The 18,280-nt window shown below is 43.7% G+C and overlaps 1 protein-coding gene across 1 annotated transcript in view; it reads right to left on the reverse strand.

Moving 5' to 3' along the window:
• HCN4 (hyperpolarization activated cyclic nucleotide gated potassium channel 4) overlaps positions 1–18,280 on the reverse strand; it is a 157,088-nt gene that overhangs the window by 102,722 nt on the left and 36,086 nt on the right. The window contains exon 2 of the mRNA XM_061595464.1: positions 2,094–2,517. Coding sequence (XP_061451448.1) covers positions 2,094–2,517 — 424 coding nt within the window. The remainder of the gene's footprint in view (positions 1–2,093; positions 2,518–18,280) is intronic.

Raw genomic sequence — 18,280 nt, forward strand, 5'->3', positions numbered from 1 at the left:
GCAGATCCAGATCATACACATGACTTCCCACAAAGAATCTTGGGAACTGTGGTTTGTTAAGTTTGCTGGAAATTTGTAGCTCTGCGAAGAGGAAACTACAGTTCCCAGGAATCTTTGCAGGAAGTCATGTGATTTAAATGTGCATTGGATGTGCTTTAAATTAATGGGATCTATCCTTAGTCTTAGGTTCAAACCTGGGCTCATGGTTTGTCTTGCTTAGAACAAGGGAGAGAGAAACCATAAACTCAGGTTTGGATGTCATGCTAAGCCAAACCATGGTTTAGCTCCCAGTAACATGGCAGAAGTGCAGAAGGAGCCATCAGTTGCAATATTCTCACTCTGCGCGCTAGCACCCTTGTTCGTTTGTGCTAAACCATAGTTTGGCTTAGTGTTATGTGGGAATGGGTCCTACGATCAGGAAACATGACTTGAACTTACTAGGTATCTTTTGTCAGGCAAGCCACACACTCTTTCACAGCCTTGTTTTGAGGATTTACAACACAATAATGTATGAGAAGCATTTTCACCACTCTGAATATAGCATATGGACACTAAGCATTTTTATATGTCACTAGATAAGTAGATGAAAGGGCATTTATCTATTGATGATAATTTGAAGGTGACTTGACTCCTAACAAATGCAGATTTGGGAGACTTTATGACGTTCCTATGTCCCTTTGAGACTAAGGTTTCATCCTCTCATCTGCCAGTCCGTTAAGGAGGTTTTATTAAATCATTCTGTTCTTCCATGAGCTAATCAAAGTAGACAAGTATGTCTTATATGGAAACATGAATGCAAACCATAGAGCTTATTGTACTGTAATAATCTTTACTAAAAGTTATGGGGGGGATTGGGAATAATATGAGCTAGAAAAGAAGTAGGCAGATGTCAGGCTTGTGGGATACATTTTGTATTTGAACCTTGAGGTTCAGCAACTAGAATCAGTCACAGAATAATGAATCTGTGTGGTTGGGCAGCAGAGCCAGGTTCAAAATGGCAGTCCAAGGATGGGAGCAGATGCAAAATGATGAGTCCATTTTGCACCATTTCGCACCGGTTACTGCACCCATGAGCTGTACATTGGGATGATCTGCATATATACAAGTTTACATGTGGGTGGTTCATGACAGATGCTCTTTGAAGTCACTGATTCATAGGGTCGCCATAAGTCATAATTGACTTGAAGGCTCATAACAACAACAACATCGTGTAGGTTATTACAGATCAGGGATTCTAACAGCAAACTTCACTATTGGTATATAAAGCCCTTAACAGCTTGGGATCAGTTTATTTGCGGGACTGCCTTACCTCATATGTGCCCGCTCGAACACTTTAATCTGCAGAATTGGCACTTTTACAGGTGCCACATAACATTCATTCTGCACTCATAAGAAATTGTTCTTGTAATGTGGCAGCACCTAAGCTTTGGAACTCACTCCCTCTTGACATCAGGCAGGTGCCTTTGCTGTATTCTTTTCGGCATCTGCTTAAAACCTTTTTGTTTACACAAGCCTACCCAGACACTTAGATGTTGATGTGTTTTAATCTTTTTTGTCTGTTGCTGTTTTTTTTTTAAAAAAAAAATGCTTTTCATTACTTTTTTAACTGTTTTACTGATTTTTTTTGTGTAAACTGCTTAGAGGTTTTCCACAATCAAGCAGTATATAAATCTTGTTGAATAAAAATAAATAAATACACTTTAGGGGTGGGAAAGCACCCTTTTTATTTTTGCTCTTATTAGACAATTGGGAGTCGGATAAACTTTTCCTGATATGCTGCAAATGATCCAAGAACCTGACGGTTGATCCTGATCTACCCACCCTGGGCCTAGAGCAGAGCTTGAAAAGTTACTTTTTTTTTAACTACAACTCCCATCAGCCCCAGCCAGCACGGCCACTGGGAGTTGTAGTTCAAAAGAGTAACTTTTCCAAGCTCTGGCCTAGAGTGTAGATAGGAGCAGGAAAATCTACTGACCGCCACACCCCAGCTCAGCATACTGTATGCAGCATCCTGACTCCAAGCCCCTTCCCCTCTCTTCCCAAGAGAAGCCAGACTCTTGGTTCTCAGGCCAGCTGGACCGGTTTTTGCTCACCTCCTCCCACTGATGGATGTAGCGTATGAGCCTGGAAAGCCTCAGAAGCCGCAACAGGCTGAGGATTTTGGTGAAGCGCACAATCCGCAGGGCTCGGGCCGTCTTGTAAACCTCTGAATCAATGCGTGTTTCCACGATCAGGAAAATATAGTCCACCGGAATGGAGGAGATAAAATCCACCACAAACCAGCTCTTGAGGTACTTCATCTTAATCCTCTGCGGGTCAAGGATAATCTCCGTGTTGTCTTCCACCACAATCCCCGTGCGGAAATTGAGGACCAGGTCGATGAGGAAGAAGGTATCCGAGACCACGTTGAAAACAATCCAGGGGGTGGTGTTCTCATCCTTGAAGAAGGTGATGCCCACCGGAATGATGATCAGATTCCCCACCATCAGGAGCAGCATCGTCAAGTCCCAGTAAAACCTAGTCAGCAAGACAGAGAAATGGGAAATGAGCTGAAGAAAGACCAGTATGGTCTAGTAGTCACTGAGCAGGTTTCAGGCTTTCCGGATTGACTTTGTTTTTCACTAGAACCCCCAAAGGTCCACAAACTGGAGCTAGGTGCAAAACAGCCCATAAGAAGAGGGCTGCTGGATCAGGCCAAAAGGTTAATGAGCCCAGCATTCTGTCCTCATAGGGGTCGAAACAGTGGCATCTGGCATCCATTGGGACTGGTAGGGCGGAAGGCAGGGGGCTGAAATAGTAGGTGGAGCCTGAGCCAATGACAGGCAGAGCCAACCAATTTTAGTTTTGTCCCCATCCTCCTCCCTGGCTCAGTGTTTCCACAAGGGAAACACCGAGACTGAAGAAGGGGAACCTGACAGACAGTTCCACCCCCTGGACTGGTTGTAAGGAAGGAAGGTAAGTAATAGCTCCTTGGAGGTAGATTAAGGTTGGTGGGGCAGTGCTCCATTTGCCCCTAATGAACCAGCCTCCATGGGTCCAACCAGAGAAACTCCCATACCTCTCATCCTCCTTCAAAAGGGTGGGGGACTGATACCAGAAGCACAATGGGGATTGCAGCTGTTGCCGTCGCTCACCATTGAGCGTGTTGATAGGGCAAAGAGAGTGGCAAAATTGAAAGGGGGCATTTCATTTCTTACAGATGTGATACTCTTATGAAAGGTATCATCTTCTTATACTTTATATGTTTATACCCAGATATATTCCTACATAGATGTACACAGACCAGAGCGTCTGCAAATTACATTTCAGAGCGCTTGGTGTGTTTAGCACATTACCAAATTGACAGTGAACTGCAATTTATTTCTCTTGCTTAGTTTTCCCAAGAAAAACATGTTAGATCAATGGAAATGCATTTAAATTATTAGGTGTTTGAGGAGATGATAATAGACACACATTACTTTCAGTTAATCCCCTATGAAATGGAAATGGACTGCCTTCAACTCGATTCCAACTTATGGCGACCCTATGAAGAGGGTTTTCATGGTAAGCGGTATTCAGAGGGGGTTTACCATTGCCTTCCTCTGAGGCTGAGAGGCAGTGACTGGCCCAAGGTCACCCAGTGAGCTTCACTGCTTTGTGGGGATTTGAACCCTGGTCTCCCAGGTCGTAGTCCAGCACTCTAACTACTATGCCACACTGGCTCTCAATCCCCTATAGCCACCTTATTTAAAAGAGATGATGGGATTTCTAATAAGCGTAGCTTTCAAGAGACTGCAGTTCAATGCACAAGCACCAGCAGCCATCTTGACATGTAACAGACTCTGCCCAGAAGGCAATCCTATCCTAGGAAATAGCTTCTCAAATAAGGTTCAGGACTTGCTTCCTACAGTACTTAGCCTACACTTTGACATCAGGATAATTTTTGTTTGATACCCAGCATGCTGTAGGAAGGGCGCAAGCAGCCTTTCCTCCCTCTCTCATAATACCAGAATTCGGGGCCATCCAATGAAGCTGAATGTTGGTAGATTCAAGACAGGCAGAAGGAAATCCTCCTTCCCACAGAGTAAATTAAACTATGGAATTTGCTCCCATGAGACGGAGTGATGGCCACCAACTTGGATGGCTTTACAGGAGGATTAGACAAATCCATGGAGGATAAGGCTGTCAATGGCTGCTACTCACTATGACTTTGTTCTATCTCCACTGTTGAAGACAGCATGCCTCAGAATACTAGTTGCTGGTTATCCCAAGTGGGGAGAGTTCCATTTTGCTCAGGTCCTGCTTGTGAGCCTCCCATGGGCATCTGGTTGGCCACTGTGAGAACAGGATGCTGGACTAGATGGGCCACTGGCCTAATCCAGCAGGGCTCTTCTTTGTTCTTCATATATCCCTTTGTGAACAATCAATTCACCATGAAGAGTGCTTGATAGTACTCTAGCAAGTACTTCCCCAAATGGTGCTCATGATTAAAAGGATGGCCTCATAAAAACAGACAAGCCCTAGACTTGGCACTTTTGAATGACCAAAACTGATACCACCACAAGCTTTAAGATCCTTCCCCCTCCCCACCGTTGGCTTAATCAAGTTTTAACACTGTTGAAAGTTGTGGGTGGATGTTTGACTTAGCCTTTGCTTGGTCTAATAGAGCAGTCTGCCTTGCCAATTAAGTCCTCATCTTTGATAGTGGCCCCTTGCAGGACTGCTGGGCAGAAGCGGCTCACTGGGGTGGGGCAGACCTGCTGTGCTAGTTTCATGGCAGGTGGGTTGTTGTTCACTGGGAGGGAGAAGAGCAAGGCGATGAGGAGGTTGGCGTGGTGCAAATGCACTGGTGGAGCCAATCTGGTGAACCTCCTAGTGTGTTAGCTCCCCATCAACCTTCCCACCACATCAAGCTCCCCATGACCCTGCCTCTTGGTAAGCAATAGTAACCCACCCGCCAGGAAGCAAGAGGAGCAGCTCCACTCCAGTCAGAGAGCCACGTCTGCTGCTGGGACAGATCACAAAACCTTGATAAATGTCTCTGTGCCCAGATCATTATGGATTTGGTTGGTTCTTTCCCAATTTAATTTGGCACATTTCATTTAATTTTGCCCAATGGCCACAGGCCCTCTCTGTGTGTGAACCACTTCTAAGGTGGTCAAGAAAAGAGAGGAATGGTCCTCAAGATTGTAGCTGGTTGAGAATCATAAAATGTGCCCAATAGTGTGGAGGTTTCTTTTTTAAAAAAAATACTACAGATATTTTTTTCAAAATAGAGTGGAACATGAATAGACCCTGTGCTTGTGTGCTTCCTCCTCACCTTCATGCAATCCACTTTAATGGGTTTCTTCCACTTTCATGGAAACCATGGTTCACCATTACATCTGAACCAGAGCACTATGGATTTTTTAAAGTTGATCTTTAATTCTGATTTCATTAAGAAAAAAAAAGGAAAAATAAAAATAAAAGAGGGGGGGTAAACCCTGTCAGCTCACATTAACAAAACATTTAAACATCTGTACACACATTTAGCTTATACAGATCAATATATGCCATCCAAATGTCCAAATATGTATCCAGATTAAGTTGGTGTTTATAGAAGGTACACACAAAGGTAGTAAGGGCATTTAGGTCATCAAACCATTGCATAATAGTTGGTGGGTATTTGTCCTTCCAGGCTTGCACTATGAGTCTCTTAACAACTATTAGGGCAGGTAAAGTTCATTCTGTTCTCCTGCGGTTAACACAGAAAACTATGATTTGCAAGAGCTCTCCAAATCAGTATTGTGGAAACCACAGTTTGATCCTGATTTGGAGTAGGGATGGATGAACCAGTCTATGCCCCTTTCACATATCTTCAACCACAAGTCTGTTCCATCCCATTTCCAGATTAATCTTCAGATATTTTAATCAGCATGGAAACTTGCATTGATATAGTTTTTAACTGTATTTGCCATGTATTTTCTCTCAAATCAAAACACACATTTTGAAGCGTATTTTTTTTCAAAATACAGACTTCAGTTGGGTGTTAGAACAAATTAAACCAGAACTGTCACTAGAAGCTGAAACAATGAAACTGAGGTTATCATACTTTGGAAACATAATGAGAAGACAGGATTCACTAGAAAAGACAATAATGCTGGGAAAAACAGAAGGGAGTAGAAAAAGGGGAAGGCCAAACAAGAGATAGATTGATTCTATAAAGGAAGCCACAGACATGAACTTACAAGATCCGAACAGCGTGGTTCATGACAGATGCTCTTGGAGGTCACTGATTCATTGGGTCGCCATAAGTCGTAATCGACTTGAAGGCACATAACTACAACAGACTTCAAAATGTATTCTGATATGGTTTTTCAGCTGAGAACTGCGATGGAAAACTTGAGAAGTGTAAAATCCAGTTTGGAACTGCACATTAGTCCAAGAAGTGCAGATCAGGTCAGCTCAGAAAGATCAAATTCTTCAAGCATCCCTAGTTTGGAGGCTTCACACATTCCATGGTTTGAGCTAGTTTGCATGCAGCATTAAGCAAAACTATTGTTTACCATGAATGTGAGGGTTCCTGGAGAGTAGATTGTACCACTGTGCTCTCCCAGTCCTCCTGTTGCTGGGCTGCTTTGAGCTAACCCATGGTTTGGCCTAACATGTCCTCTGAACCCAGGCTTTTTGTTTGTCTCCTCTAGCCAAATCATGAGCTGTAAGTCCAAGAACAAAACTTGTTGTCTGAAGTGAGATGCACCATAAACCTAGGTTTGGACAACATGCTAAGCCAAACCACACAGCAGATAGACCAGGGGAGGAGTGCAGCAGCTGTGATTTCCTCTCCAAGAACATGTGATTCTGCACTATGCCATAGTTTGGTTTAGTGTTACATGACAACCTTGACATCACTTAAAGGAGACGTAAGTTTGTAACCCTTATGTAGTTGTAGAAATAGATGTGATAAAATCTCAGAATGCTATGACCTTGAAGTTAAGCAGATGCAGTTTTTCACCATCATCATCATCATTCTACTTTATGTTTTGGATAAAGATGCCACTTCATCAAGACAGAAGAAGTTACCAAAATAGATGGGCTCCAAGTTTGGGGTTGTTGAAGTTGGGGTTTTTTTGTTATTTTTTGCAAGCAATTCTGCTTCATTCTGACCTTAACACGCTGATCAGTCTACTCCCAATATATTTTCTTTTTCAGCAGAGCAAGTGATTTCTTAAATCTATATTTATTGCCAGGAATTCTAAAAAAAACAAAACAAATTACAATTTCATTATCCTGCTAACTGCAGTATCAGAAAACTCTAGAGAGCTTGTTTCCTCAGCATACTTGTTCAGAAACTCCACTGCCCTAAATCTGAAATGTTTTATGGTCATTAAAAACTGGCTTACTATTAAAGTTTAGTCATCTTCCTGCTCTCTGCATTTTGTCATTGTCAGCAACGCTGGGAAAGAAGGAAGAAAAAAAAGACACCCCAAGATGTTACAGTTTGTTTATTTCTTTTACTATGTGTATAAAGCACCTTTCTGCCCTGGTGGCTGCCAAACCAGTCTACAATACAAACAAATTGATTAAACCACCACACAAGTTTTAATCACCCTCACCACTCCTTCTAATAGAGAATTCAAGTGGTGAGTGTGGAGAGAAATAGAGCCAAAACACTGAGGAACAAGAGACATCAGCATGTTTGGGGGAACCCCAAGATTAAAATTAAAAAACAGAAGGGGCACCCTCCCCCCCAAAAAAACCCACAGTATTAAGCATGCTCAGTAGTTAATGTAATATTGAGTGTCAGTTGGAAAATATAACTCTGTGGAATGACCCACTTGGAGGGGAAGGGCTGTAGCTCAGTGGTAGAGCGTCTACTTTGCATGCAAAAGATCCCAGGTTCAATCCCCAGCATCTCCAGCTAGGGCTGGAAAAGACTCCTGCCTGAAACCTTGGAAAGCTGCTGCCAGTCAGTGTAGAGAGTACTGGGATGGTAGTTTCCTATGTTCCTGTGAATGACTGGTTGGAACTTTGAACAGAAGCACTCCTGGCAAGAGGTGGGCATGCACTGCAACTTTTTGTTGCAGGCCCCAGTTGTAGTTTTGCTGCTCTTGTGGTTATGTTAGAAACCTGATCCCCAAGACCTTGCAAACAAGGGAATTTTAGTGAATATCTTTCTCTTCCTTTTCATTTGTTCCCTTAGAAATAACATTGAAGATACACTATAAACCATTTTTAAGATTGCAAACTAGAGAAGAGCCAATCTGGCCTTCCCGTTTATTTGTATTCCATCTTGTATACCACAGTTCTCTCAAGAGGTACAAAACAGCACTTTATTTTTCCAAGGCAGATGAGGTGATAGTCTTGTACTTAACCACTAGCCTAGTCATCTCTGGCGAGTAAGAAACACAGCCAGGCAATCAGAGGGAGAAGCTTCAACACAGCTGCTTTAAAAAAAAGTTATATGTGACATTGAACCATATGTTTAACACTGAGTATTACTTGGCCGTAAAAAGAAACAATGGCATGTCAGTCAGAATCAACAGCATCAGAATGCACAAAATACAAAAATAACTTGCATAATCTAACTTCAGTACACACACAAACACACACACACAGGTTTTCCTCTGTTGAAACTCCAGGGACAGGGCCCATCTACCAGGAAAAAAAAGGCCTGCTTATAGAGCCCAGCATTGTTCTACTCCAGATGTGAGGATTCTGTGGCTTTCCAGATGTTGTTCAACTCCCATCAACCCCAGCAAGCATGGCCAATGACCATCTGGAGGGCCAAAGGTTTCCCACACCTGTGCTCTCCTGCATCTCAGGCAAGAGTCTTTCCCAAATCTGCTTCCAGAGATCCTTCAACTGGAAATGCTCATGGACTGAACCCTGGCCCTTCTATGGTCCCTCCCCAATCATGACTATGCTCCAAGTGCCAGTACCTGCTATTTATGCAAAGTACTGGCTCCATCTTATATTGGAAGAGTCTATGAGGAGCTTGGATTTACAACTCCTAGTAGTACACGCAACCATCCTAACCAATCAACTACAGCACCCTTCCCCAACCTGATGCCCAAGAATGGACAAAACTGTTAATTGTGGTTTCTCTTCATTTCTCAGTTTTTCACTCTTAAATTCAGTCCACCAACTTTCCACATCAGTTTGCATTTTTTTAAAAAAACCCGAACAAAAATTCATCAGAATTTTAATGCAGATTTCTCCTAATATGCATGTTTTGTATGCTATTTTCCTTGATATACATATTTATGCCAACAATATCCCCCAACATAATGCATTTTAATGTTATTTTCAGGAATATAAGCATTTTGATTCACACACTCCCCTAATATATGCATTTTATAGACTCTGTGATTGGAGAACTTCATAACAAAATTCAGAGCAGTGCAAATTTCAAAGGATTGTGTTTTAGTCCATCTATTGATTCAAGAAAAGTGAATTAGGTAGATTTGCATTAAAAGGCAAAGAAAACCAAATTTCTACCCCATTCCTAAAGTCCCCTCCTAATTTGCTGGACTCCAACTCCCATCACTCCCAGACAGCTTGGCCAATGGTCAGGGATGATGGGAATTATAGTCCAAAACATGTGGAGGAGCGCACAAGTTTAGGGAACCAGGGCATGGCAGAAGCAGGAACTTTCTTCATGCAAAGCAGGGACAGTCGACATGGTGCCTTCCAGATATTTTGGACTACAACTCCCACCATTCCTAACCATTGACCATAATGGCTCAGGCTAATGGAAGTTGGAGTCCAGCAACATCTGGAGGGCACCACATTAAGTTACCCGGATGTAAGGGATATGTTCCACCACTGACCTGTGGCTTCACCTTGTTGAGGACAAGTATTGCCCACAATCAATTCTCCCCACAATGACTGAATTCAAGGCAGCAGAGGTATGCACAGGAATGTTTCCAAGGGGGAGGGCAAAGTAAAGCACTGAAAGGGGAGGTAAGGTAGTTTCTCACCAAAAATGGGTATGGCCTGTATGTTTTGCCTCGTATCTCAGGTTCTACAAATGCTAGAAAGTTACAAAGTTACAAAAACAAGAAATCTGGGGTTCTGGAGCTTATGGAGATCTGAAAATCATAGGGATCTGGAGATATTTTTTCTGTGTTTTAAACTTTTTTAAAGCTGTTATTGAATTTTGTACATCGCCTTGTGACTTTGGTGGAAGGTGTGTATTAATATTAATATTATGGTTCATTGGGGGGGGAATGCCACTGTTGCCCCCTGCCTGGGAATGTCCATGCAAGGCACCCTATTTGTGAGCTTCCTGGAGCCATCTGATTGGCTACCATGGAAAACTGGCTGCTGGACAAGACAGACCTTTCCCTTGCTCTCATCCAGCAGGGCTCTTAGTGAGTTCCTTTTATCGCCAACACAAGCAAGGGCTTAATAGAGATTGTGTGTTGCCATATACCCAACTGGAGACTGATGTCCTAGAACAATACAGTCAGTTCCAAAAGCTTCAGACATTTGCTCAGCTGCAGTGGCCAGGAGAAACACTTCCGACAGAGGCAGAGCCCTGCAGCAGTAGCCTTTGCCTCTTGCGTATTCACACACACACACACACAGCCAATCCCTCTAGATCAGGGGTTCCCAAGCTGTGGCCCATGGACCACCAGCAGCCTGTGAACTTCCTTCAGATGGTCCATGGCACATCTACATTCAATATGCATATTGATTGTTAACTGCTTCTTTTATTCCTTAGATTACATTTGATCATATTACAATCTGCATTCTACGGAATTCAATTTGTAATACAATAAAATGCAATATGAGAATTAAAATCCTAGTACAATTTGAATGCTATGGAATGCACATGGTAATACACTAGAATAAGGTATACGGCATCTAGCACCGCACATTACAATGGCTACAACAGGCAGAAAACGTCTCGTGGTCCACCAAGACCATCAGCAATTTGCGGCCCCTGGGATGAAACGCTTGGAAACCAGCACTCTCGATGGAATTACAAATACCTCAGCAAAGCCCGACACATGAACACCTCCTTGCTTCTGATGCAGAGACTGGAGCAGAAATGTTTTTTTTTAAAAAGGAAGATATAGCCAAAGGCTGAACTCTCTATCACCCTGTGATGACCCAGCTTGTTGAACTACAAACACATCTTTATTCTTCACCTCTATGTTGAACCCTGGAGTCATTCAGTGTGTTTGATAAAAATGGATACACTGCAACTCTGAGCATACATTTATGCATGAACTCGATCAGAGCTTGGAAGTAACTAGTTACAAGTAGCGAATTACTTGTAATTCATTGCTTTTTTGAGTAACGAGTGGGCAATTCCTTTACATTTTGATTGTAGTAGAACTGGGAGTAATTTTACTACTTTTGTGGAGTAATTGTAACGTTTCCAGAATTACTTTTGGGCATTACTTGAGGGGGGGAGCAGGGAAAGTCTTCTGCTCCTCTGATTTGTGGATGAAAATCATGTGCCTCAAACTGGGCTTCTGTGCAGTGCCTCTCTTTCCTCATGCTCTGTGGGTGGGTAGGAGGTGATGAGGGAGGAGGCAGAGAGTGAGACGGGATGGAGTGGAAAAAACAATTAAAAAAAAACAGTTAGTGGTGGTGAAGAATGGAGTGGAGGGGAAAAGGATCCGGAGGTCAAGAACATGGATAAAGGAGCAGAAGGAGGCAGCAGCAGAATGGAGATAAAGAAGTGTGGAGGTGAAAGATGACGAGTGAGTGTGAGTGTGTGTGTGTGTGTGTGTGTGTGTGTGTGTGTGTGTGTGTGTGTGTGTGTGTGTGTGTGTGTGTGTGTGTGTGTGTGTGTGTGTGTGTGTGTGTGAGAGAGAGAGAGAGAGAGAGAGAGAGAGAGAGAGAGAGAGAGAGAGAGAGAGAGAGAGAGAGAGAGAGAGAGAGAGAGAGAATACTGTGCTTGCACTTGGCACACAAAGCGGCCTCCACCACCCTCTCTGGCTACTGTGCTGCATTTGCAGTATTTTAACTTTTTTGCATCTCAGGGGAAAATGTTTGCTTGAGTGGGTGTCCCTTAGTTGGTGGCATGGCCGGGTCTGGGAGGTGGTTAAGTGAGAGAGATTATGCTGGCTGGCTGAGGGGGGGGGTTGCACTTGGTTTGACGTGCAAAGATCTGAGTAGTGCCGTCCGCCTCCCTCCCCACCACCCTTACCAGTGGAGAGACCACCATTGCTATGTTATGAATAAAAATAATTATTCTACTATCTCTGTATGTGTGTGTTTATTTTTAATGTTGTTTTAGGCTACTTATATGTGCAGCAGCCAAGGCCAGCACCTTGTAGGCGCTTTTTTTAAAGTAACTGAAATGTAATTGTAGTGATTACTTTGGAGGAAAAGTAAAGTAATCAGTTACTTTCAGAGCAATTGTAATTGTAACAGTGATTACTACTTTTTGGGGCCATGTAACTGTAACTGTAATTTATTACTTTTTAAAAGTAATCTTCCAAGCTCTGAACTCGATATGCTAAGGGAACCAGGACCCTGTGCCATTTGATCATCTACTTCAGTCTGCACAAATATGAAAAAGCCTCTCTTTCATTCTTATTTTCCTTTTTCTTTGCATTTGCTGACCACTGATCCTGATGCTGTCTTGCTTCTGTACATGAGGGAGGGGTGAATCTGTCAGTTTTGGGTTTCTCTCCATTTATCTTTTTTTCCCCCAATCTTAAGTTCTCATGAAAACTCAGCAGCATTTTAGTCCAAAGTTCAATTTTGTAAGCAATGTGCCTCACTATATCCATTTTTTGCAAAGCAATTTTCCCTAATAGAATGCATTTTCACATGCTGTTCACACTAACATATACATTTGTATGCATGCTTTACCCTAGTATGTGTATTTTTATAAACATTACGTGGCTGCAGAACTGCATTGCAAAATTTGGAGAAGTGCAAATTTCAAAGGACGGCAGGGATTTGTACCGCATGTTGCTCCGGAAAGTGTGCATTATGAAGAGTCACCTTTAAATGAGAACTAAATTGAATTTCTCCCCCTTTCCTATTCTAGATACATCAAATTGCCTCTGACATCGACTGGAGAGCCTTTTCAAGTGACTCCTTTGAGTGGTAAGGGGAGACCCACAGCTCAGTGCCAGAGCATGCAGACGGCCCCAGGTTCATCCCTCAGCATCTCCAGGTAGGGCTGGAAATGTACCCAGGCTGAAACCCTGAAGTGCTGTTCCCAGTCAGTGTAGAAAATAATGAGCCACGGGTCCAACTTTGTAAAGGCAGCCTGCCATGTTCTCTAGTCCCAAGGAAAACATGTGCTGAAAATGGTTATTGCACTGAATTCTGGCTGGCAGGCATAAAAAATGTAATACTAATTCTCATACTAATACTTAACATTTGAAAGTATTATTTGTAAAGTAACTGTAAGTATTAATGTTAAGTATTGTAGAGCCCTGGGTCTGTAGCTCAGTGGGGGAGCATCTGCTTCGTATGCACAAAGTCCTGGGTTCAATCCTCACATCTCCATCCAGAGCTGGGGAGATTCCTTGTCTGAAATCCTAGGAAGCCACTACGTCATTTTGTTTGTTTATTTATTATTTATTACATTATCCCCCGCCTTTCTTTTCATGACAGAAACCCAAGGCGGCTTACATATGGTTCCCAGGCAGTCTCAAATCCAGGCACTGACCAGACCTGACCCTGCTTACCTTCAGCAAGGTGCTGGCCTCATGTGTCTTCAGACCAATATTAGCTCTACAATTGCACATGGCTTCATTGTTTTAGATTCCTGGGTCTGTATCTTTTGTATTTTATTGTTTTTTCTTAGTGTATGCTGCTTGGGTAGTTTTTAACTGAGAATGGAAATGGAAATGGCCTGCCTTCAAGTCGATCCCGACTTATGGTGACCCTATGAATAGGGTGTTCATGGTAAGTGGTATTCAGAGGGGGTTGACCATTGCCTCCCTCTGAGGCTAGTCCTCCCCAGCTGGCTAGGGCCTGCTCAGCTTGCCACAGCTGCACAAGCCAGCCCCTTCCTTGTCCGCAACTGCCAGCTGGGGGCAACTGGGCTCCTTGGGACTCTGCAGCCTGCCCACGGCTACACAGGTGGCATGGCACGTAACCCCTGAGCAACTGACTGTGGGGGTGATCTTTAGCTGGCCCTTGACACCCAGGAGACACAAGCGGGGATTTGAACTCACAGACTCTGGACTCCCAGCCAGGCTCTCCTCCCCACTGTGCTATAGAAGCAGATTCTAAATCTGCAAAATAAATAAAATAGATTAAACTTCTTTGCACTGACAGAAGCTCTTTGATCTAGCAGAGCCTTTTTTGTCAGCGGAATGGAAAGGAAGGAGACTGATGGTTCCAATGTCAGTGGGGCAGTGAATCCACTCCGGGTTTTAATCTGAACTTAGTCTGAATTTAGTTTGAGTCTGAACTTTCAAGTTTTAGTCTCAGCTTTCAATGCTCAGCACCTTGGACAGCTCCTTGAACGTTCAAACTAAACCCCAAAGCTGACATAAAGCCATCAGCCACCACTGGTTAAGAGACTGTTCAGAACAGCAGGGGAAGTGACATGGGAGGGGGCTGCAGGGGGAGGGGACTTGGCAAAAATTGCCTCCTTTCCAATTGCAGCTGAAGAAAGGCTCCCCTTTGTGAAATTTCCATGCCACATCGTCTTTGTCCATTCACACATTCATACAAAGTTTCCTGAGCTATCTTGTCTTCTCTTGCACTGAGTTCTGAGTTTTTAAATAGGGCACTCCCAGTCCCGCATCCCGGGGGATGACATCTACACCTTTTGTCAGAACATGTCTGCAGATATGATTATAATTGTAAATTTGCATCACATTACAGAAATGTGATGATGGGCAAGGAACATAGACACACAGCATCTGAAGCAACCTCAAAGGCCACCTAGCTGAACCCCTTGCTGGCGCAGGAAACCAAGTACAGCATCTCTGACAGGTGGCCCTCCGGCCTCCATTTAAAAAACGTTCATAAAGTTACTAAAATAAACTGCCTTCTGAGGCAGTTGGTCCCGCAGGCTGGGAGAGAAACTGGAGAACCTTTGCCAGGCAGTGTAGACAGGCCAACAGTTTGACTCCATATAAGGCAGCTTTCTATATTCCTAAAGGACGTGTTTGGCCCTAGAGCAGGTGAGGGGAGCTCCTGGACTATAGCTCCCATTATCCCTGACTGTTGGCCGTGCTGGCTGGAGCTGTCTAACATCAGGAGAGCCACAGTCTCCCCATCCCTGCCCTCGAGGAAGCACCTACATAGTTTACCAAAGTCAAGTTTGATTTTTGTTTTTCTTAGATTCATCTCAGCTGGTTTTGCCTCTCCCCGCCCCCAGTGAGGCTGGTCCATTAGGGCAGAAGGAGCACTGCCCCACCAACCCCAGTCTGCCCTCAGCCAGGCCCCACCTGCCTACTTTCTTACTTACAACAACCAGTCCAGGGGGTGGCACTGCCTGACAGCCTCCTACTCCTTAGTCTCAGTATTGCTCTTATACAACTCAGGAGGGATGGGGCCAAAGCCAGAATGAGTTGCCTCTGCCTGTCATGGGCTCTGCCTCTGCCTACCTGCCCTGCCTTCCACCCTCCCAGTCCCAGTGGGCACCAGCCACCACTTCCCACACCCTCCATTCCCCATTAGTATCTGTAGAAGGGATTCATGCCTTAACAAATGCATTGTGGCACCATCTTTGTCTCTTGCTTATCTGATCCTCTACTGAACACAATGGCACTCTTTGAAATGCAAAACAAACACATTTCCAAAAAGGAGGCGAAAGGGCAAAATTGTGACTCGGTGTCACCACCCACATTGGAACACATGTAGGTGTGACTGAGTCCTGGCAACTGTTCCCAAAACATTCTGCATGGGGCTACTTGGAGGGGAGCACTATGAGGACTCACTGGCTGAAGTACTCATAAAGAGAGATGCCCAGGCATCGAAACACAATTGTGGAAGTGTACGGGCAGATTCTGCCAAAAGCACAACAAACCAGGAGTATCTCTTTGGGCCTTCCAGTGATGAGGATAAACACATCTCCAAGTTTCAACCCATCATGCATAATCTCCCTGCCCCTTTCCCCTGACATGCTTAAAATCAGATGTGAGACCCTCCCTCCAATTAGATCAGGCCAGGAGTGGGGAAACTTTGTCCCTTAAGATATTGGTGAACTACAACTCCTATCAGTCCTCTCTATGTATGGATGTGAAAGTTGGACAGTGAAAAAAGTGGATAAAAAAAAAATCAACTCATTTGAAATGTGGTGCTGGAGGAGAGCTTTGCAGATACTATGGACCGCGAAAAAGACAAATAATTGGGTGTTAGAACAAATTAAACCAGAACTATCATTAGAAGCTAAAACGATGAAACTGAGGTTATCATACTTTGGACACATAATGGGAAGACATGATTTACTAGAAAAGACAATAATGCTGGGAAAAACAGAAGGGAGTAGAGAAAGAGGAAGGGCAAACAAGAGATGGATCGATTCCATAAAGGAAGCCAGAGACCTGAACTTACAAGATCTGAACAGGGTGGTTTATAACAGATGCTATTGGAGGTCACTGATTCATAGGGTTGCCAGAAGTCATAATCGACTTGAAGGCACATAACAACAACAACAACAATGGCCAAGGATAATAGGAATTGTAGCTCAGCAACATCTGGAGGGCCAAAGGCTCTGCACACCTGGATTAGATCATGGTACAAGTGACGGGGCCAGGACTGGGTTAACCCTTAACTCTGCAGTGCTTTCCCAGTCTCAGTTGTCTCCTATAGCTGCCACTAGCCCAACACCAGAATGCATACTGGTGCCAGTGCAAATCCCATAGCTTCTTGCCAAAATCCTGCAGCTTTTATTATACCACAAATGTTCTGGATTGTTTTGTCCTGCTTTTGTCACACTAGAGCCCCTCCAGACAGCAATAATGTGGTAGCATCGGGGAAGCATCGTAAAGCAAACTTAGGCAGAATAAATCTACCACTAATGCAATAGTATTGTGTGAAGAACATGCTGCAGAAGACACCTGCAATAAAACAGCAGTCTGGAGGGGCCCAAGGTGTGATCCTGTGGGCCTTAACATAAGCCCACACAGGTAGGGCTGGAGAGAAAGTAGGGCTGGAAGGTCCTATCCATTTTCGTTCTCTCCGCTTCTCATTTTTCCATTTGGTGTTGTTTACATCGCAATGCCATGCTGCTTTTGGCAGGAATCGGATCCACACCTGACATCAGTTGAGATCAGCTGATTGGCAGGTGGCTGGCCCCACCCACCTGCCCATGTGGCCTGCAGAGGGGTGGCCATTTTTGGACCCAGCCCTCTGCCCAAAAGTGATTCTTGATCTTAAGGCTTCAGAATTTTGCTCATAAAGGAGGGTCCATAGCTTCATGATAGAGCGCCTGCTCTGCTAGTAGAAAGTCCTAGATTTAATCCCTGGCATTTTCAGTTTGGTTTTTTTTTTAAAGGAAAAAAGCAGGTAGCCGATGATGTGGAAGACCTCTGTTTGAGACCCTGAAGGCAGGGACGTCAGAGAATTCTGTCACAAACAGAAATGGGAGCAGAAAGTTCCACAATTCGCATGTTCATTAGAGATCAGGAACAGAAATCATGCAAGTGAATACATGTGATATTCATTATTGTTGTTCTTTTTTCACATTATGTAAATCATTACGTTATTCACTGCATTGTTTTTGATGTTTTCCTTCCATTGAAATGCATTTAAATTAATTAGGAACAGATTACATACATTTTGGCCATAGTGGATAGTGAGACAAATAACGTAGATTGCAGCAGAAGCTGAATTGTAGAAGAATGGAAACAGCACTGATTGCCACAGGCCCAGGATGGGATGGAAATCACTGCCTCCTTACAGCCCTGCCTGGAGAGCTACTACCAGTCAGAGTGGGAAATACTGTGGTAGATGCAATGGTAATTGGTGGTTCCATATCAGTGGGGCAGTGGAATCTGCTCTGGGTTTTTGTATGAATTTTTAAGGAGCTGCAGCTCCTTGAAAGTTCAGACTAAAACCCAACATGGATTCCTCTGCCCCACTGACATGGAGCCACCAGCCACCACTGGGTAGGTGGACACATGGTCTGACCCAATTTAAGGCAACTTAGCTTCCTATGACCACAAATATCCTGTCATTTGGTACAGACATTTTTTTTTCTTTTTACAATTTATTCTACTGGCTAGTATTATGTTGTAGAAACCAGATAGATAATTATATATATAGCAACTTGACACGGTATGAACACCTTTTTACAAACAAACAAACCACTCTGATACTGAAGAGCAATGCCATTTTGAAAGTGCATTTAATTCGCTGAACTCCACACTGTAATTCC

Source organism: Rhineura floridana, chromosome 14 (assembly GCF_030035675.1).
Source record: "Rhineura floridana isolate rRhiFlo1 chromosome 14, rRhiFlo1.hap2, whole genome shotgun sequence".
Classification (NCBI taxonomy): domain Eukaryota; kingdom Metazoa; phylum Chordata; class Lepidosauria; order Squamata; family Rhineuridae; genus Rhineura; species Rhineura floridana.